This window comes from Corvus brachyrhynchos, unplaced genomic scaffold (genome assembly GCF_000691975.1).
Source record: "Corvus brachyrhynchos isolate BGI_N302 unplaced genomic scaffold, ASM69197v1 scaffold69, whole genome shotgun sequence".
Taxonomy (NCBI): Eukaryota; Metazoa; Chordata; class Aves; order Passeriformes; family Corvidae; genus Corvus; species Corvus brachyrhynchos.
The window spans coordinates 246,454-263,629 of record NW_008240228.1 but is presented as its reverse complement, the minus strand read 5'-3'; the positions used below and the strand labels follow the sequence as shown (position 1 = coordinate 263,629).

The 17,176-nt window shown below is 37.9% G+C and overlaps 1 protein-coding gene across 8 annotated transcripts in view; it reads right to left on the bottom strand.

The window, feature by feature from the left end:
- KIF16B (kinesin family member 16B) overlaps positions 1–17,176 on the bottom strand; it is a 168,372-nt gene that overhangs the window by 16,281 nt on the left and 134,915 nt on the right. For 6 of the 8 annotated variants that reach the window (XM_017745293.1, XM_017745297.1, XM_017745295.1 and 3 more), the window contains one exon: positions 7,764–7,847. In XM_017745293.1, coding sequence (XP_017600782.1) covers positions 7,764–7,847 — 84 coding nt within the window. Of the gene's footprint in view, positions 1–142; positions 275–7,763; positions 7,848–16,657; positions 16,782–17,176 lie in introns of those variants that run through there. The other 2 variants (XR_001865537.1, XR_001865538.1) reach the window with 2 other exon arrangements.

The following is a 17,176-nucleotide window of genomic DNA, read 5'->3' as shown; positions in this document are numbered from 1 at the left end:
CTGAATTACTATTATGCCACATCAATTGAATTAACTTCTGAAGTCAGTCTACATCCCAAATTACAATCTTACTCTGCCTAAAATTAATTTAAAATCCACAGGACTTAATATTTCTTACAATGTCTGCATGCTAAAAGCTTACATTTATTGGCTGTAGGCAGCTCCAATGAAAACTGAATTGTAGGCTGGCAGGGAAGCAAAAAAAAGGCAGCAAGGGCTATGATTTACAGGTGGTCTATCAGTGTGAGTCTTCTTTGGGAAGTGAATGGCCATACTGAAAAGGACCAAAACAGACCTGATTAATGAAGGAAACCAATCTTTTCTCCAGAGCACAAGTCAAAACAAGTCTTGTCAAAATTTATTCAGAAAGAACAACAGGATTGAATTTAGCACACATCCCTGGGCCAGTAGCGACAGTGTGCCATCTGCTGGAGTGGGCTTGGCAAACACCTACCAAACAACTTGACACGCATCACCCTCTGCTTCCTCTGGTGAAATCACATGCCAGAGGATGACTGATATGCTTGTTTTGGAAACAGGTAGCACCAAATTCAACCCAGTCTCCTTGGCTGAGCGCTCCTTTTATTCATCTGCCCACATCTGTATGTGCAGAGCCATTACTGGAGATTGCGATGAATGTACACAACTTCAAAACTTCATTTGTAGGAGGATGTTGGGAAATTTATTCCGTCCTGACAGCAAAACACATTAGGATGTGGCACTAAACTGGGGCTCAAACTATATGCTGTCACATTTTCTAAACTTACTAAATCATGATAAACATACCTCCTTATTTTCTGATACGCTGAAATATCTAAAAAGGAGAGAGAAAAATAAAAAGGCATCCAAATTGCAAATCCTATTTAATTCTTTGATTGTAATGGAGATAAACATTTGATCACAAAAGATCATTTTTTGAGGTAGGGACCTGAAGCTACACACCTAAAGAAAAAAACCACCAAAATTCTTCTAAAGGGGTACATATATTATGCCAAGTTACCTCTAGAAAACTCTGCAGAGCAAGAGCTTCAGACCTGATCTTGAATTCGGCCCAGAGTTTGAGCAAATGAGACCACACTTACCATTCCTTTTGCATCCAGTAGCCTGTCAAACCAGAGCTTAAAATTAACTCATCCAGAAAATAACCTCAGGCTTTTGTTCCTTCTAAATTAACATCTTTACCATGTGTTTCTATTACAAGAATAATATCTTGCATTGCTGTGGGCTAGCTGAAGGTCTACGGTATTTAATCAAAGTAACATTTTATTGGTATGGGATCAATGGCTGACCTATGCAAAGTTCTGCTTCTTTGTATCTAGTGACTGTAGCCAATAAGTAAAATAAATTTTATTTATTCATTTTTTGAAGCCAACAGGGTCCCACACAAGAAGCAGAACCGCCCAAAAAAAGATTAAATGCTTTGCTGCTGAGAACTGCTGCAACTCCTCTTTGAGGGTTGATGCTTCAAAACCAGAAAAGCCATGTGCCTTGGGCTGCCCTAATGATGCGCTGACAGATGGGAACCTGATGTGAACTTGCTTTCAGATGGCTAACTGCAAAGTCTTACTGTCTGGCAGCAAGACTTCAGTGCTGTTGCTGAAAAGCAGTTATTTTTGTTCTAAAATTTTTCAGTGGTTACTAGAGGTTATGAAAGGCACCTGGTGCAGACTGACTATACCTAAGTTAGAAAATGATCTATGACATGGATTTCATATAACTGATATTCACAATATGGCCTAGCCACACACACTCTTCTCTTGTCTTCATGGATGCATCTATGCGCTTTCTTTCCCTGATCCCACTGCATTCTATTCCTCTAGTGGGAAATTAAAGCCATCACTCCAAGATATTGCATTCTGTTGTTCAGACTATGGTTATGAAACAATCCTCTCTAGGATTATCAAACATTAAAACCAACACTTGCAGTGGTTTGCTTTTGCACCAGCAGTGCTACTGGTGTGCATTCATGCCTGTGAAAAAAGAGAAGATTTTCCTTTTATCTTCCAGTAAGTACCAAATATATTCTGAATGCGTTCTGAAGTCCATCTCACCTAGATTCTGCTAAGAACAGTATTTTACCACGACGCTGTCAGAGGCAATCATTCTTCAAGAGCCAGGCTGATGAGCAGCTGGATTTAAAGCTCCTTTTAGAAAGCTTTGTTGTTAAGGATGTTGTAAGCTCATGTCTGTGTCTAATAATTTCCTTTTAGTAATCACTTCGAACAAACATGTATATAGTAGCTTTGAAAGCTCTTTATGACTGGTGTCAGCCAGGAAAAAAATCAAACAGAAATGGTAACTCTAGCCCCACTTGATAGGATTTTTACAATAGAGACATCAATTTACCTATAACTAGCATAGGTTCTCTCAGTTATATAGGAATGGGGCAGTGAAACAAAGACTCATGGGGAGTATTTATGAAGTTCATACTGAATATTCAGGTGATGAATAAGCTAAAATCTCATTAAAACATTTCTGTTGTCATGACTTCAAGGAAAACCTCAAGGTCTCAGGCAGATTCAAACATTCTGTTTGCCCACATTTGATGACAAATATTTTGAGGGTTTTTTTCTTCTCAGACATTTCTACTGCTGGCTTCCACCAAGGTGTTAATTCAAAAATTAATAAGACACTTAAATAACAAGAATTAATCTAAGTTCAAGAAAAAGGTGCTATTTTCCTTATTTCACCTTTTCCTTAAGAACCAGATTCCTGGAATCATGTCAGCTGAATGTTACTTTTAAAGGGGAAAGACAGCATGGCTAAATTTAGAGCCTTATTAAAAAAAAATCCAAACCCTAGAAATCATCACCTCCAAAGGAACTAAAGTGAAAATAAAAACTAAAAAACAAACAAAAGATTTGACTTCTAAGTTAATCTAATTCTGGAAGGTTAATTTTGGCTGAAGGTAACAGCAATATTTCAGCCAGTTCAGTGTCTGCAATACGTTCCCCAGACAGTTCTACAGATTGGACAGCAAAACTGAATTATGCAGCTCATTTATTTCTGCCTCTTGCATTAACACTTATCATTGAATCCTCATCAGCAGACATCAGGAAGTGAGGAGGTTAAGGACAATTATATTATTAATTTTAAATAAATTGAGTGTGTCTATCTTTTAAAGAGGTTCAAAGTACCAAGAAAAAAGAAAAGCAGAAGCAATGCCAAAAAGATGTATATGCTTCTACAGAACTCAACATAGGCTCACATTACCATAGTTACAGGTTGACTTTCATTCCCTGAGCTCTGTAAGTGGCAGCAAAAGATAACACATGACTCCTACTGACTGCTGAGCTTTATTTCTAGATCACAGGATATTCTGAGTTGGAAGGGACCCACAAGAACCAGTCCAGCTCTTAATGGAATGGCCCATCTGGAGATGGAACCCACAACCTTGGTGTTACCAGCACCACACTCTAACCAACTGTTGATCCCTAAAAACCCCATCAGGGATTTTGCTTGTTTCTCCCTTTGCTGTCTGCAAACCAACCTGAGGAAATGCAGCCCTGAGAACAGCGAAGAGGAAACAGGGAACAGAGACAAGGAGAACGACTGAGGCTGGGGAGAGTTTTTGTTTTCCTTTAAGCAACAACCTGTTTGGATTTTGTCAGCATAACAGTTGTTTTTTCCTAAACACACTGGTGACAGCAAGGGTAGGAAAGAAAGTCTAGTGGGTCCATGACTGCAAGGCTTCTGACCACAGAGTCAAGAAACACAGCTCAATCTGCTATGTCAGCTTAGACTCCTGCCCAGTTTCTCTTGGCTGCACAATGGGAAAACTGGGCTAAGAATAATCTTCATTACTACAACAAAGCAGAAGTCTAAGAGAAGAAAAAAAGAATAGTCAGGGGAATTGATATGATACAGAAATGCAGTATCCAAAGAAGCTGGGATTTCAGGAAAATTTCTTTTTAGTGTCATTAACAGACCTAGCAACTCACAAAGGAATAAAAGATACTTGAGTTAAAACAGGAGTAGATACATTCACTGACTCAAGTGCTTCCTTTACAAAGCTCTTGCTTAAAAAAATATGAAAAACTGAATATACATTATCTGAACTCACTAAAAAAAGGATCCTATGCTCTTACCTACTGATTTCTATTTGCAAGAAAGGATAGATACACACTAACTTCTGTTCATTAACTTTAATCAAAAGAATTCTTGGCTGTTTCATTTAAGGCAGATTTAATCAAGCAAGGTTGGCTCTGAAGTGAAATTACAGTATTTAAACTGCAGAACAATTAATGTAGAGTTTTGCCCTGATGAAAAACTAAATTAATAGATTGCAATAGGTTATTTTGGGTAGATAATTTTAAATAAAATTTAAATGTTTTCTCTTAAGATGTATAGGAAAAAACTTGCACATTATTTTCCTAAGCTCTATGGTAATGTCAAATACAGTTCAAAAGACTTGATATTATACCAACAAACACCAAAGCAAAAAAAAAGTGTTTACATTGCAATTACGTATCATGCTGGAGATCAAAGTTAAGTTCTCAGGTTCATCTCACAGAAAAGTAGTTCATATAATGTGCTTTCTTACAAACAAGGCATTGCAAAGTGTGGATACAAAAATGCTGTTAGCAAGGAATTTTCCTGCTGCTTTCTAAGCCCGTGGGATACTTTTCTCTCTCACAGAGAGATTAGCAGAAGTTCTATAAACTATGAACACCTGTGACCTTGTAGAACTATGTTTATGGTACAGTAGAAAAATATTTTGACAGTGGATGTTTAGGATTTTAGCCAATCCACCCAGGGGGTGGCTGATCCTTTGTCCAATTAGACTATGAAGAAAAAGTCTATAAAAGAGTTTGTAAAATAATTAAAGAAATCAATCTTGCTGCACAATTCCTGCCTGCTGGATTTCTCTCCTCCTCCCTACAGCTGCAGGATACAGTAATATTTGATACAGTAATAGTGAAGCTTTTGGTTAGTCAGCATTTGTACCAGCTAGGATAAATAAAAGAACTTAATGTTATACACAAACTTGGAACTTACTGGGATTTTAAAATCACAATCCTTATAATTTGGGGCTCTCTGGATTCTTTTACTCCAAGTAATTTCACCTTCATTATGATGAAATATGCCCACTTCTAAACCCAGGCTGACATAAGGTAACGCTTCATCTCAATCTTCAAACAAAGCAAACTGCAACAGCCAGCCCTCCTGATTATAGTTGTCTGGAAAGGTACCAAAAACCCCACTGCTCTTCTCAGTACTTCTACTGTGGCAAGAATCCTAGAGATGACGTGTAGGAAAAACTAAATTCTTCCTAAAGTGTCTTGCAAAGGGTCAAATCTAATTAAGCACAAGGAAAACTGCAGTTGCTAAGAGATCACCTGTGGGAAGCACTGAACTAGCCAAACCTATTTCAATGCAAATAGCTCAGGAAAAATGATATGGAGTTCCAGCCTATTCAAGATGCATGAATACCTAATGTAAAAAGTGGAAAAGCAAAGCAGTTTCTTTTTCACCACCACTGGGACAACCGCTCCACTAATAAGCTTACATTACAGAGTATTTGTTCAGAACACTTATTGGACTGGTATTTCAGGCTGTCATTTATTTTTAGTCAATAAAATTAGCTCAGATGTTGAATAAAAATATACATTTGTGTTGGTCTGGTAACTCTGCTTTGTCTTTTCTAAAAATCCTGTATTAGCCATTAGCTCTTGACTAATCAAGTGGAGCAACCAAAAAAGCTTTTATACCCTACTACAGCTATACCAACACATCATCTGTGAAGCTTGAAAGAGATTGCAAAGGGTTTTCAGCAAATCAAGGTACAGGATCAGGTGTGAAAGTCAACTGAATACAAGCCATGTTTGTACTTGATACCAAGGTCTAACACTCTTACCTTCTACCTGACCAAATTCTCATGTGAGAAGCACGCTACAGTCCAAAACCAAGGACCCAAGTCCCTCCCTGAGACAATCCGTCCATTTACTACTTTCCAGTTAGCCCACTGAAGTATGCTCAAGGTTCACACTGGACTGAAAGCCACAAGGCATGAACGGACAGTATTTGAAATAGAACTGATGCCTGGGCCATCTGCCACTACTGCAGCATAGCTGCCACTTTCAAAGCATAACTCAAGATGTTCTTTGAGCCTTCAAAGTATTACGTGACTTTGGAAACCATCACTGCTTAGGTGGTTTCCCTCACTCTTCACCAAGGAGGCTGCAGCTGTGTGAGCTAAAACTCTCCAGCCGTTGGCAAAGGCAGAGCAAACCACTGCAAAATATGTAGTGAAAAGAAAATACCATGATTAGAGATCTATACATCAGGGAGTTTTGATCAGCTTGTTGTATTGAATTCCTCATGGCAAGGATAGTAACATTTGCTTGGCTCCTTGTCCTCTTTATCTAACTTGCCCTTAGCCACGGGGGATCTTCAGTTTCTCAACACTGTGAGTTGTCTGGACTACTGAGTGGAATGGCCAAGGGGCATATGGCAAAACATATTCATGTGAACAGTTGTCATATACTATTATGCTTGCAAAATATATAGGTAATAAAGTTTTAATGACCTATTTAGTTAAAATAGATACAATTTAATTTTAAGTTAGAACCTGGCTATATAGAGAGCTGCAAGTACTACATGGCCATGATCAAAGCATCGCTATACAGAGCAGTTTTAACATTAGAATAATTACAATAAAATCTGTTCGTAAACCAATGAAAGGCCAGAAAGATTAAGGGATTAAATTTTTTACTGGTACAAAAATATGCAAATTGAGTACTAGACTGGAATATGAGCATGCCTTTATGCTGTCTATCCAGGATGTGAAAGAAAAAAAACCTCATTTTGTGCTTCATGTAAGACAGCCTCACATCAGAAGTCATTGGGAGGATGTTTTGTTGGTAGATCAAAGAAAAGGTGAAGTACAATGAAAAATTACCTAAGAAAATATTCCAATTGTAAGCAATCTACTTTTATATTCATTTCTCTAAAGCACTACCTAATGCTATTTTAGCTCTACAAAGAATTTAATTCCTACTGACTTGCATGATCAAGTAATGCCCAAGTTGCTATAATATAGTTGCAAGGTGTACAGTTTAGTCTTTGATCATGACTCTTCTTCCTTCCCAAAACCCCACCTCCTGGCCCTTGGCTGCAGTAAAACATGCATTAACATAGAAATATAAAGACCTAATGTGTGATAGGAGTTCAAAATCATGGCATCCACACAGCACTGTAGAACTAGCAAAATAACGCAAACCCTCAAACTCAGTAACTTTGTCCACAATAAAATTGATTTTTAAAATTAATCGAAAGAAAAAGAATATGTTCAGAAAGTTGGGTTACAAAATAAAACTCAAAGATGCCTAAATATTGCTTTCCTTCTGTCATGAGATATTTGGATATACTAACTATGATAAAATAGTAAATCTCCAACTAACAAATTGTATTTAAAGTAGCAGTATATTTTTACTAATCTCGTCTTGCACAGATACCAGCTGTCTACAGGGAATACTTACCTCACCCACCACCTTTCCCCATTAAATAAATGTATCTCCTGTGAACATCTCCAAAGAGTTCCTTTTTTTTTTTTCTAGACTAGGAGTAATTTATGTTTTAAGAGATGTTTCATTACTTCACAATGTACTGCTGCCATCTCCTGTGTTAAATGAGGCAGCAAGTAATTTGGTATTTACAAACAGGCTATTTAATGTTGATCACATGGGAATGGTTTCTGTTGGTCAAGCAGGGACTACTCCACCTAAACACACACCAGAAGCCTGTTAAAAAGCTGGTATTACCTCTAAGTGACACCGTCGTTCTGCAATCACTCGCTCATCCTTGTTTCCAAAGAGCTTCTTTGGAGGGAATTCTAAAGTGGCAACCTGGAAGACATTAAAGGATGAATCAGCACCAGAAGTGACAAGCTCAAATGAGAAAATTCTGTTTAAACTACAAAGCACTAGGAAGAAGAAACTGCCAAATATTCATGAGCTACACTATATGCTATTAGTAAATATCACATTATACATTTCTACTGAGGTTATTGCAATCTGCTCTGTAGTATTGCTAAGATAACAATGCATTTTGTCATCAGAGAGTGACTGAAAGAAAATTTAGGAATTGGACTGCCACTGTTTGCCCACATAAATATTAAAAATTGCCAATCCAAATGTGAGGACACAGCATCAAATAGGAAGTAAGAACAATTTCTGCAGGAAGGTGTTATGTTAAAAGACTGCATTTAGTCTCCCAAAATCTGTGGTCTCCAACTGTATGGTGGTGTAATTTGTTTGGTTTTAATTATGTTCTATCATAAATGTAAGATCATTGGATCTAAGAATGATCACTGAAGTCATGCTCTGGGAGATGCATTGCTGGACTCCAGCCATCACCTGACCTGAAGCTTTTGTTGTGCCCTGAACTACCACTTCTTGTAACTCAGCTGTAGCTCAATCCCATTCCAATGTGTGTCCACGCTGGAAGCTCATAGCTTTAATTTCTGAAGAGAATTCCCACATGCAGGCAAAGTCCTGCTTTATCACACCGAAAATGAGAACAAGGCAATGGCATAACTGCTAAAAACAACTATTCAGATCTCTACTTTTAGTTCTTCCAGAGAGGTGTTCAAAGCTATCTCCTAATTTCTTTTTCCATCCTATGGCGGGGGGGAGAGGAGGGAAGAGAGAGAGAGAGGGAGGGAGGGAGGGAACTGTCTCCCCTTTTTGCACAGCAATAAATAAAATGCTTGAACTAATTCCAGCCAGCTATATCTGGAAAACACACAAAAGACTCAAGAGTTGGTAACAAGTACCACTGAACATGGTCCGCTAAGCCACTGATGGGAACAATCCAAAAGAAAGCAAGTCCTCTCCCCATAGTTTGTGTTTGCACTTAAAGGTAAATCAAACCCATTTTTTTCCCAGCACTCATATCATGAGATAGAAATATGCAACCTCCCATTGGCATTGCTGGAGTTGTTTTGCAGGTCAAATCCCTATGTAAAACTGCCTCCTGCATTAACTCCCCAGGTCATTTGATGATATTGAACCAATAAAAAAGATGCATCATTTTCTAGTCTATCAGCACATACAGGACTGTAGAGAATTTATGGCTGGTTACAAGGAGCAGACACATACTGATTTAAATGAGAAGCTCCATTATTAACATTGAATGTATGCATCTTTAAAATAGAGAGGAATTCTGCAATACAAGTAGTTTATTCCCACTCTCTGGTTCAACTCCAACTTCAATAATTTTAAAGAAATGTCTAGACATCTTAAAACGATAAAGGTGATGTGGGGCACCAGAGGAGATGGAAGAGATGTCTGCTCTCCATCAGTCTTGCCAGTATGACCCAATTATATTCCTAAAATTTCTCCAACTATATTCTTCTCAGTGTGCCTGCTTCTTCATATTGGCAGGACAAGCAGTACACAACCAAACAGTATCATATAATTATGTCCTGAGGACTTATTTCACTGCATTACTCACTTCTTCACCTATACACAATTATAAGTGCTAATATTTTCAAGGACTTCAAAACCCCATATCTGCAGAAATTGTATTTTATTAGATAGTACTGCATCATGTCACTACCAGGAACAAGCAAGGTGAAATAACTACCACCACAATCCCCTCCTGGACATAGGGAGATTGTTTTTATATTTAGTTGCTAATAAATACTTCCATTACAGAATTTTTAAATAGTGTCTATTAAAAACCAATTAGTACAATGAACCTACCACTACGGCATCCTCAGACCTACTCTCTGGAGTCAAAGCAAGATCTTACAGCTAAAATCAGGAATGATTTCTTTATCTAAATTAAGTTCCATCTGAACAGGAATTTGGGGACTAATTCTACATAACTTTGGGATAAGCAAGTTGTTTTCCTAAGCTTTCTGGATGTATTTTAGAAGAAAACCAGTTGTGTTTTATAAAACGAAATGTGTTTTGCTTAACACTTTCAAACAGAAGTAGCTACTCACATTGTTTTAATGTTTAACTCCCAAATCACTACCATGCACATGAAACCAAACCAAAGTCCATTACTACAGTCATGAATTTAATATGCAAGACAAAGGTCTCAGCCAGTAAACTTCGCTCTGCAACGTTCAAAGTCATAACACATACCCTATATGAAAATCATGAGTTTATTGCTGGTAAAGGTGTGGGGATCTGAATACTTTGTACATCGTAAAAGCCATCATGCAAATCAGAATGTCAACATGCTGAATTATTCTTGACATACACATATAAAGTTACCTATGTTTGTAATATGCCAGTGTTGCCAGTATGTGTACAGAATATACCTATTTATACATATATGTCACTTGGAAGGATTTTTCATCCTCCAGAGGTATGTTATAAAGGACTAATCAATTACTGCAGATGGCATCTCTACAGGGCCAGATGCAGACGTTACACAAACCTCAGGCCTGCTGGAACATTTCTGTGCCCCACACTTTCCCAGTGGACTATTTCCATCATACAACAAATGACCACCCATCTACATGACAGAAAATCCTCCAGCCACAAATTTCATCATCACTTCAGCAATTCAGTTATTTCAATGGGTTCTATTCCACTACATGCCAAGAGTCTAATGCCCACCAAAATGAGAAAGAGACACTCAAAATTCTGCAGGCTTGAGTTTCAGGCTATCCAGACACTTAATGCAGACATGACAGCACCAGTTCCCACCTACTCTGCAGCTTGAAAGTTATCTTTGCAACATAAGAACTGGACGCATCCATACAGCAAGGTGAATTATGCAGTCCTCTATGCGACTGAAATTTCAGTGTAATAGGAAGCCAGTCCATTGTACTATATTTATATAAAAATACACTATTAGTATATTTACCAGAGATAGTGTGCTTATTATATGTGTGTGTATATATATATATACACAGACACACACACACACACCATTTATCTTAGACACTCTGACTTATAAAGTTATTACTTTAATGCAGGGAAAAAAATGTTGGTGAAAGAGTCCCACAAAGATACTGAGTAACAATAAAACATTCTCATCTCATCATAATTTTGTTTTATAAAAAATAAATTTAAAAAAGCTCAGTAGCACAAATACACTGAAATAATGATGTTACAATAACTGTCTATAGAAAATCCTCTGTCCTAATGTACTATTTGATATACAGACTCTGAATGCAATTGTGTGAGATTCAGCAAAGCAAGGTTCAATAGAAATTTGAGGTTTATTTAAAATACTTTACTCATTTAAGCCAAAGTGCAGTAGCAAATATTTCAATAAATTCAAGTTTTCCTATTAGTGGTGCTACAGCACCTTTATGAAATTGCACAGTAACTTCATTGGAGATAATCACTGCTACAGGTTGATGCACACAGTACAGTATGTGACTGAGCAGCATTTGTTCTGGCACTGAAATATGTAAGAGATCTTGCAGGTATGGATTTTGTATCAAGATTTTTGCCCTGGCTCAAACACTGTAAGGGAATTTCACACTATCCAGATTCAGGAATATAAATTATTCTTTCAGAATTAAATGTTTGTGTACCCTCCTGCTCAAATTAATTCTTCAAGGGTCTCACCTTGACTACGAGATGAACATTTTGCGACAATGCAAGGTGTAACAGTGGGACTCTACAGGTAGCAAGGTAAAAAATTCTCCTTCCATGGAATTTCTGAAGCACACCCCTTCCTTCCCTGTCCCCCTTCCTGCAGTGGCAATGGAAGTATTTGGCAGGCAGTCTTTTTTGGCAGGGATGTTTTGTCATTTTCTAGGGCTGCTGATGAGGTGATGTATTTTCTGTCAGGGGAAATTAAGAGGCATATTCCCCAGCCTGATAGGAAGAGAGGGCTTGAATGATTTCCTGAGAAGCTTCTGTATGTAGCGTGCAAGATTTCTAATTTTTATTTTGACAGCAGAAGCATCTCCCTACTATAATTAATCACTGCATCGCTGCAATCCAAATTTCATTATATCCATTAGAGTGTGCACACACATGCATACTTGTACCATGGGCAAGGCTGAGACTATGCTTGGACCCAAAAGGCAAAGGCAGATGATATATTTTAAAGTAGTACAGAGAGACCTCAACACTGCATACCAGCACTCCTAATGTCTTTTAGACATTAAACTTTTTACAGTTAATGATGTTTATCCTATCTGGCAATCATTGCTGGGCAGGAGCACTTGTAGAGCGGCAAACAGTCATTTGCAATTTACTCCTTAATTTACAATAAATAAAGGCCATGTTTTATTTTTGGGTCTTGTATTACTCAGAGGCATGTTATTCGTCTGTCTCAGCAATATTATCCGTAAGAAACAATACTTATCTGCCACAATGGAGTACTTGTGAGTTAGTACAATCAAATTTAGACAGTATTAGGTCCAGTCCTGAAGGGGAAGGTGCTTCATACCCAGCACATGTTATTCTAGTAAATTTTACACAGCTAAATGAATTCCTCTACTTCTCCCATATTCCAGTCAGGAGACTGGTTTTTAGCAGGAATTTAATGCTGTAAGAGCAGATGGCAGAACAGTAAGTGATCCTTTTATTTTCTATCACCTATTCTATCTTACATACAAATCTGACCTTAAGATTCTGGGAACAGCACATACCTAACACCATCTATATGGAAGCAAATCCTTTCAAAGTGAAACCATGCTTCATAGTCTTCAACTACTGAGCCCCAGGGAGAGATGCAAATTTGGAGACTGGCCTTTTGGAAACCAAGAGAGTGAAAATGAAGGCTCCAATACCATGAAATGCTGTGCCTGGGATGGGGTGCACTCTCACTTCAGAACCTTTAGGAAAAATAGCCATCACCATTTGAAGGGTGTCCTTTAATTTCTATTATAATCTGTTGGAGACTTTTCACTGGCATTATGTCTGCTGGGGGACCTGCTGGATTTAATTCTGTTCAGGGGTTTTATGGTACAGCAGAATAGAACATGTTAATGAAAAGTCTTGTACAATACTTTGCAGATCATATTTCAATATAGAGTGGACCAAAGTAGAATACCACATAATACACACATGAAAGCTTGTCACTTCTGAAAAATGAAATTGTTCCAAGTGTTATGCTCCCTAAACATAAAAAATTCCATTTTCTGACATCAAGCAAAAATCTACAGGATTGAAACATCTCATTATTTTTTGGCTTGTACAGTCTATGTTTTCATGCCTACAATAAGGTAAAAGGCTTTTTTTAGGAAGAAAAACAGGGCATTTTAAAGAAGAAAAACAGGGCATTGATGGAGGCTGAGTCATCTTTAACCTTTTATCCAAATTCTCTTTGTACTTCAATGTTTTGATACATTTAAATGGGGGGAAAAGGGGGGGAAAAAGAAAATTAAGGAAATGGTAACTATTAAAACTAAGAAGTCAGTCATCTTTAATTCTCTTGTTATTTTTACAACTCTGAATTTTCTCATTTTTCAAAGAGTAGCTCTGGCTTTTGATCCTTTGTACCAGAAATCTCTGTCACAGATGAGAAAAATCAAAGAGAAGAACATGGCACTGGTTCATGTGCGAAACTGGCTGGTTTTGCAGCCGCTGCAGCAGCACCTGACTTGATTTTGCAGAGAGTAACGAAACAAAAAACTGTCCTACTTTTAGTTTTTGAAGTTTAAACCAAGTAACTTAAGCTTCAACTTCTCAAGACAGTAAGACTCCCAGAGTCTAAAGAAACTAGACAGAAGCTGTATTTTTAACTATGAACTTGCACCAAGTATTTAGGGATTTGTCAAGGTGGAAAAACAACAAACAAAAAACCCAAACAAACCAAAAAACCCACCACAAGCTTAATTTCTATATTTTTATTTATATTTTGCCTGAAATAAATTACCTTTTCTACACATTTTCATAAGAAAGCAGTAGGCAAAGGTAAAAAGTTAACACTTAACTGGGCAGATTAAAGGCTGCTTTATAAATTCAGAAAACAATCAAATGGAGATCAAAGAGAAATAATTTGATATACTATCCACTAAAAATGAAACCAACAAAATAACATATAAAAACACCTAAGTCGTATTTTCAGCTGATATAGCTCAAACTGTTTAAAGTTGAGTGAAGAAACCTCTAAACGTATTCTCTCTTAAACAAAATAGTAACAGTCCTCCATTGCATAAATCCTTCAGTGCTCTCCCAACATGTATGCTGCAGGTAAGTCATGCCCTCAGAGGACAGAAGGATTAAAGACATTATTTTCCATTATCAATTAATCAGGGAGAGGGAATATCCAGGGAATTGTTTTCTGGATATTCAGACTGTCATCTTCTTTTCCTCTTCCTTTTCTAATACTTTCTCTTTACTTTTTCCATCTCTCCCAACATGTTCTTCCCCCACTTTCCAGCTTCCCAACTTGCCTCTGTCTTAATGCTATGCTTTCCTCCATTCCTGCATGACCTACCTAATTCTTTACCTTACTCAACTGGGCCATTTGCAATCCTCCCTACTATCTGCCAGAAGGGGAGAGGGATTTGATATTCTCAAGAGGCAGCATATCCAAGGACAAGCCAAAACTCAGAGGTGGACCCATGTCAGCCTTCTAATGGAGTGAACTCCCTGGAGAAGGCTGAACAGCAGCAACAAAAGTCATTATTTATTATAACAAACAAGGGTAATTAACATCCTAAACTGAAGAAAACTCAAATGACCAGGATATAGGAACAGGAAAAAGGATGTAAGCAACCTTGCTCCTACACAAAGGGTCTCTACAGAGAGGTCCCCAGTACCAATCTAACAGTCAATCCTTCACTGTCTTTGAGGGGAGCAAACTCTGCTCTCAAGGTCTTTGTAGTGTTTCGAAGAGCCAAGGAGCTGCTTTAGGTTCATCCCTGCTGTGTCTCAGCTCCCAGGCTTACATGCTTACAGCTTTCTGTTGTTGTTTCTCCTTGCTACTACAGGCTCCAGGGCCTGGATTTCACTCAAACACACACAAGGGAATGAGCATCTCCCTCCTTCCTAGGGTAAGTCTACTCTGAAAAATCTTAAATAAATTGGTTGGCGAATATTTCACTTCTGACAAATGCAAGAGATTGCAGCAGTGTACTAGAATTTTGGTTTTGGGGTTTTTTGGTGAATTTTGCGCCTGATATTTCCTGTACACAATTTATGCCACAATTTGGTTTCTAGTCTCTTTACAGCACAGCCTTTTCTCTTGCAAGAAGCTGCTTTGCCCCACGTACATGAGAACATTCTTTTCTTTCCGCTATCCATCCTTTTTGCTCCATGCCAAAGGTTTACCTAACCACGGGACTGGTTTAACCTTTTCATTTCTGCCTGGTAGGGGCAACTGCCGGTTTGCACGTTGCTTTTTGCTTGGCCCCTAATGCCAGCAGCCCAGTGAGCCAGGTCTGCTTTATCCCCTTCAGCACACATCCCATTGAGGCCAGAGTGCACTGGAGACCTGCCAACCAGGAAATTTGGCAACTTCTCCACTTTACTTAGACTGGTTACGACTCCTTGCTTTTTTCCTACTTATCTCACTGGAACATCATGCATATCTATATCTATATCTTCAGCTATATATCTATATATATATATATCTCAGTACCAAGAAGCACAAGCACTTAAATCTCTTCCCATAAATATATGCAGTTCTGTTGCAAGTCAGGATGCTGTGACTAACCCCCAATAAATTGGTATTTACCAATAAATGAGCATCTTCTCAGGACACACAAGCTCTCACAGCTCTGCTGTCTTTAGTTCTGGGTAATTATCTTTGAACTTTCAAGATCTTTTGCCAGTTACCTTCCTCAGACAGGCATAATTGTTTCTACAAAGAACATTTCAACTCCATCTGTCCCACTTAAGAGGAACAAGAACACAAAAAGAGAAATTCTCCTCTGAACCACCCTGAAACCTCCCTATGATGATGCAAAATGACCAAATAGGATTAGACACTGAAGATTTCTCACTTTGAATCATGCCTACCTGCCCATCAAACAATCATCTGTAATTATCAAAAAGATTTGAGAGCTCTCATATCCATGTTTCTCCTTTAAAACCAGCAAGCTGACCTAGACTTAATCTGCAGTTTTGGAGCTATGGTGACATGTGAAGGCTGTGGTTTATCAATGTAATTTTAACTCCATTTAGTTTGCCTCCTGCTACTGAGAAAAATCAAATTAACTGCAGCCAAAGAGGTTACCTTGCACTACAGGAGTATTTTTCTTTTCCTTAAAGCAATTCTAGACTACTCAGAATAATAGCATACCAAAATAGAGCCATAAGCACGAGTCTATATATTATTTGACAAATTACTTCATTGTTTGGTCCATTATAAGCAGTACAATAACATTTAAATACAGAATACCTATGAAAATGAGCAATAGGATGTAACAAAGTTCATGCAAACCTTGCACATTTCTATAAAATTATGCAGTTTGGAGATTTTAATATCTTTTATAAAAATCAGAAGCTAATACAGCCAGGGCATCTTTCCAAATAGAAACCAATAACTGTATAGCTCTTAGGATTATCAATCAAGGTGAGACAAACAAAAATTGGCCGAAATGGCAAAGAAAGTATTTTAAATTTCGTATGCAGGCTGTAAAAAGGTAGAATAAGATAGTGCAGAAGCAGCGTACATCAACCAAAGGATATAAATGCCTTCGAGGAAAACCAGTCAAAACCAAGTAAGTAAATTTGAGTTGTAGATGCATTTGGAAAATAAGCATGAAAAATTCCTAACATACCATGTCTTTGCAACCTTGATTTTGCTTCCTTGTTCGTCTATCCCTTGCCAAGAGAGAAGTCTTTGGGGGAAAAATACCAGCATGGCATGGCAGACCATCATCCAAGACAAGGATATGTGCTGACCTTGAAATTAGATGGACAAGTTTAATACCTACTCTCTATGCCCTTAGGTCATGATTTTGCTAACTAAACATTAATCTTCCTTCATGTAGTCTCAGGTCTTGGTTACTTCTTTAAAGAAATAGTAACAACTGCTAGGTTTGCAAGGTTGTATCTTCAAAGATCAACACATTAATCAATCTTTATCAAGGTATGACTCAAACCCCACTTCTCAAAGTGATTTTCTGGAGATCTCTGTAGAGTTTATTCTTCTTTCAAAATGATTTGGGGTTTGATTCATTAATCTGCCTGCTGGGATTTCCAGCAAGGTCAAGGCCATCCCTGCAATAGCATGCATCAACCCCTACCTTCACCCTGACTGCATATAACCTTGCCCCAACTCTGCACCACATTCCTGC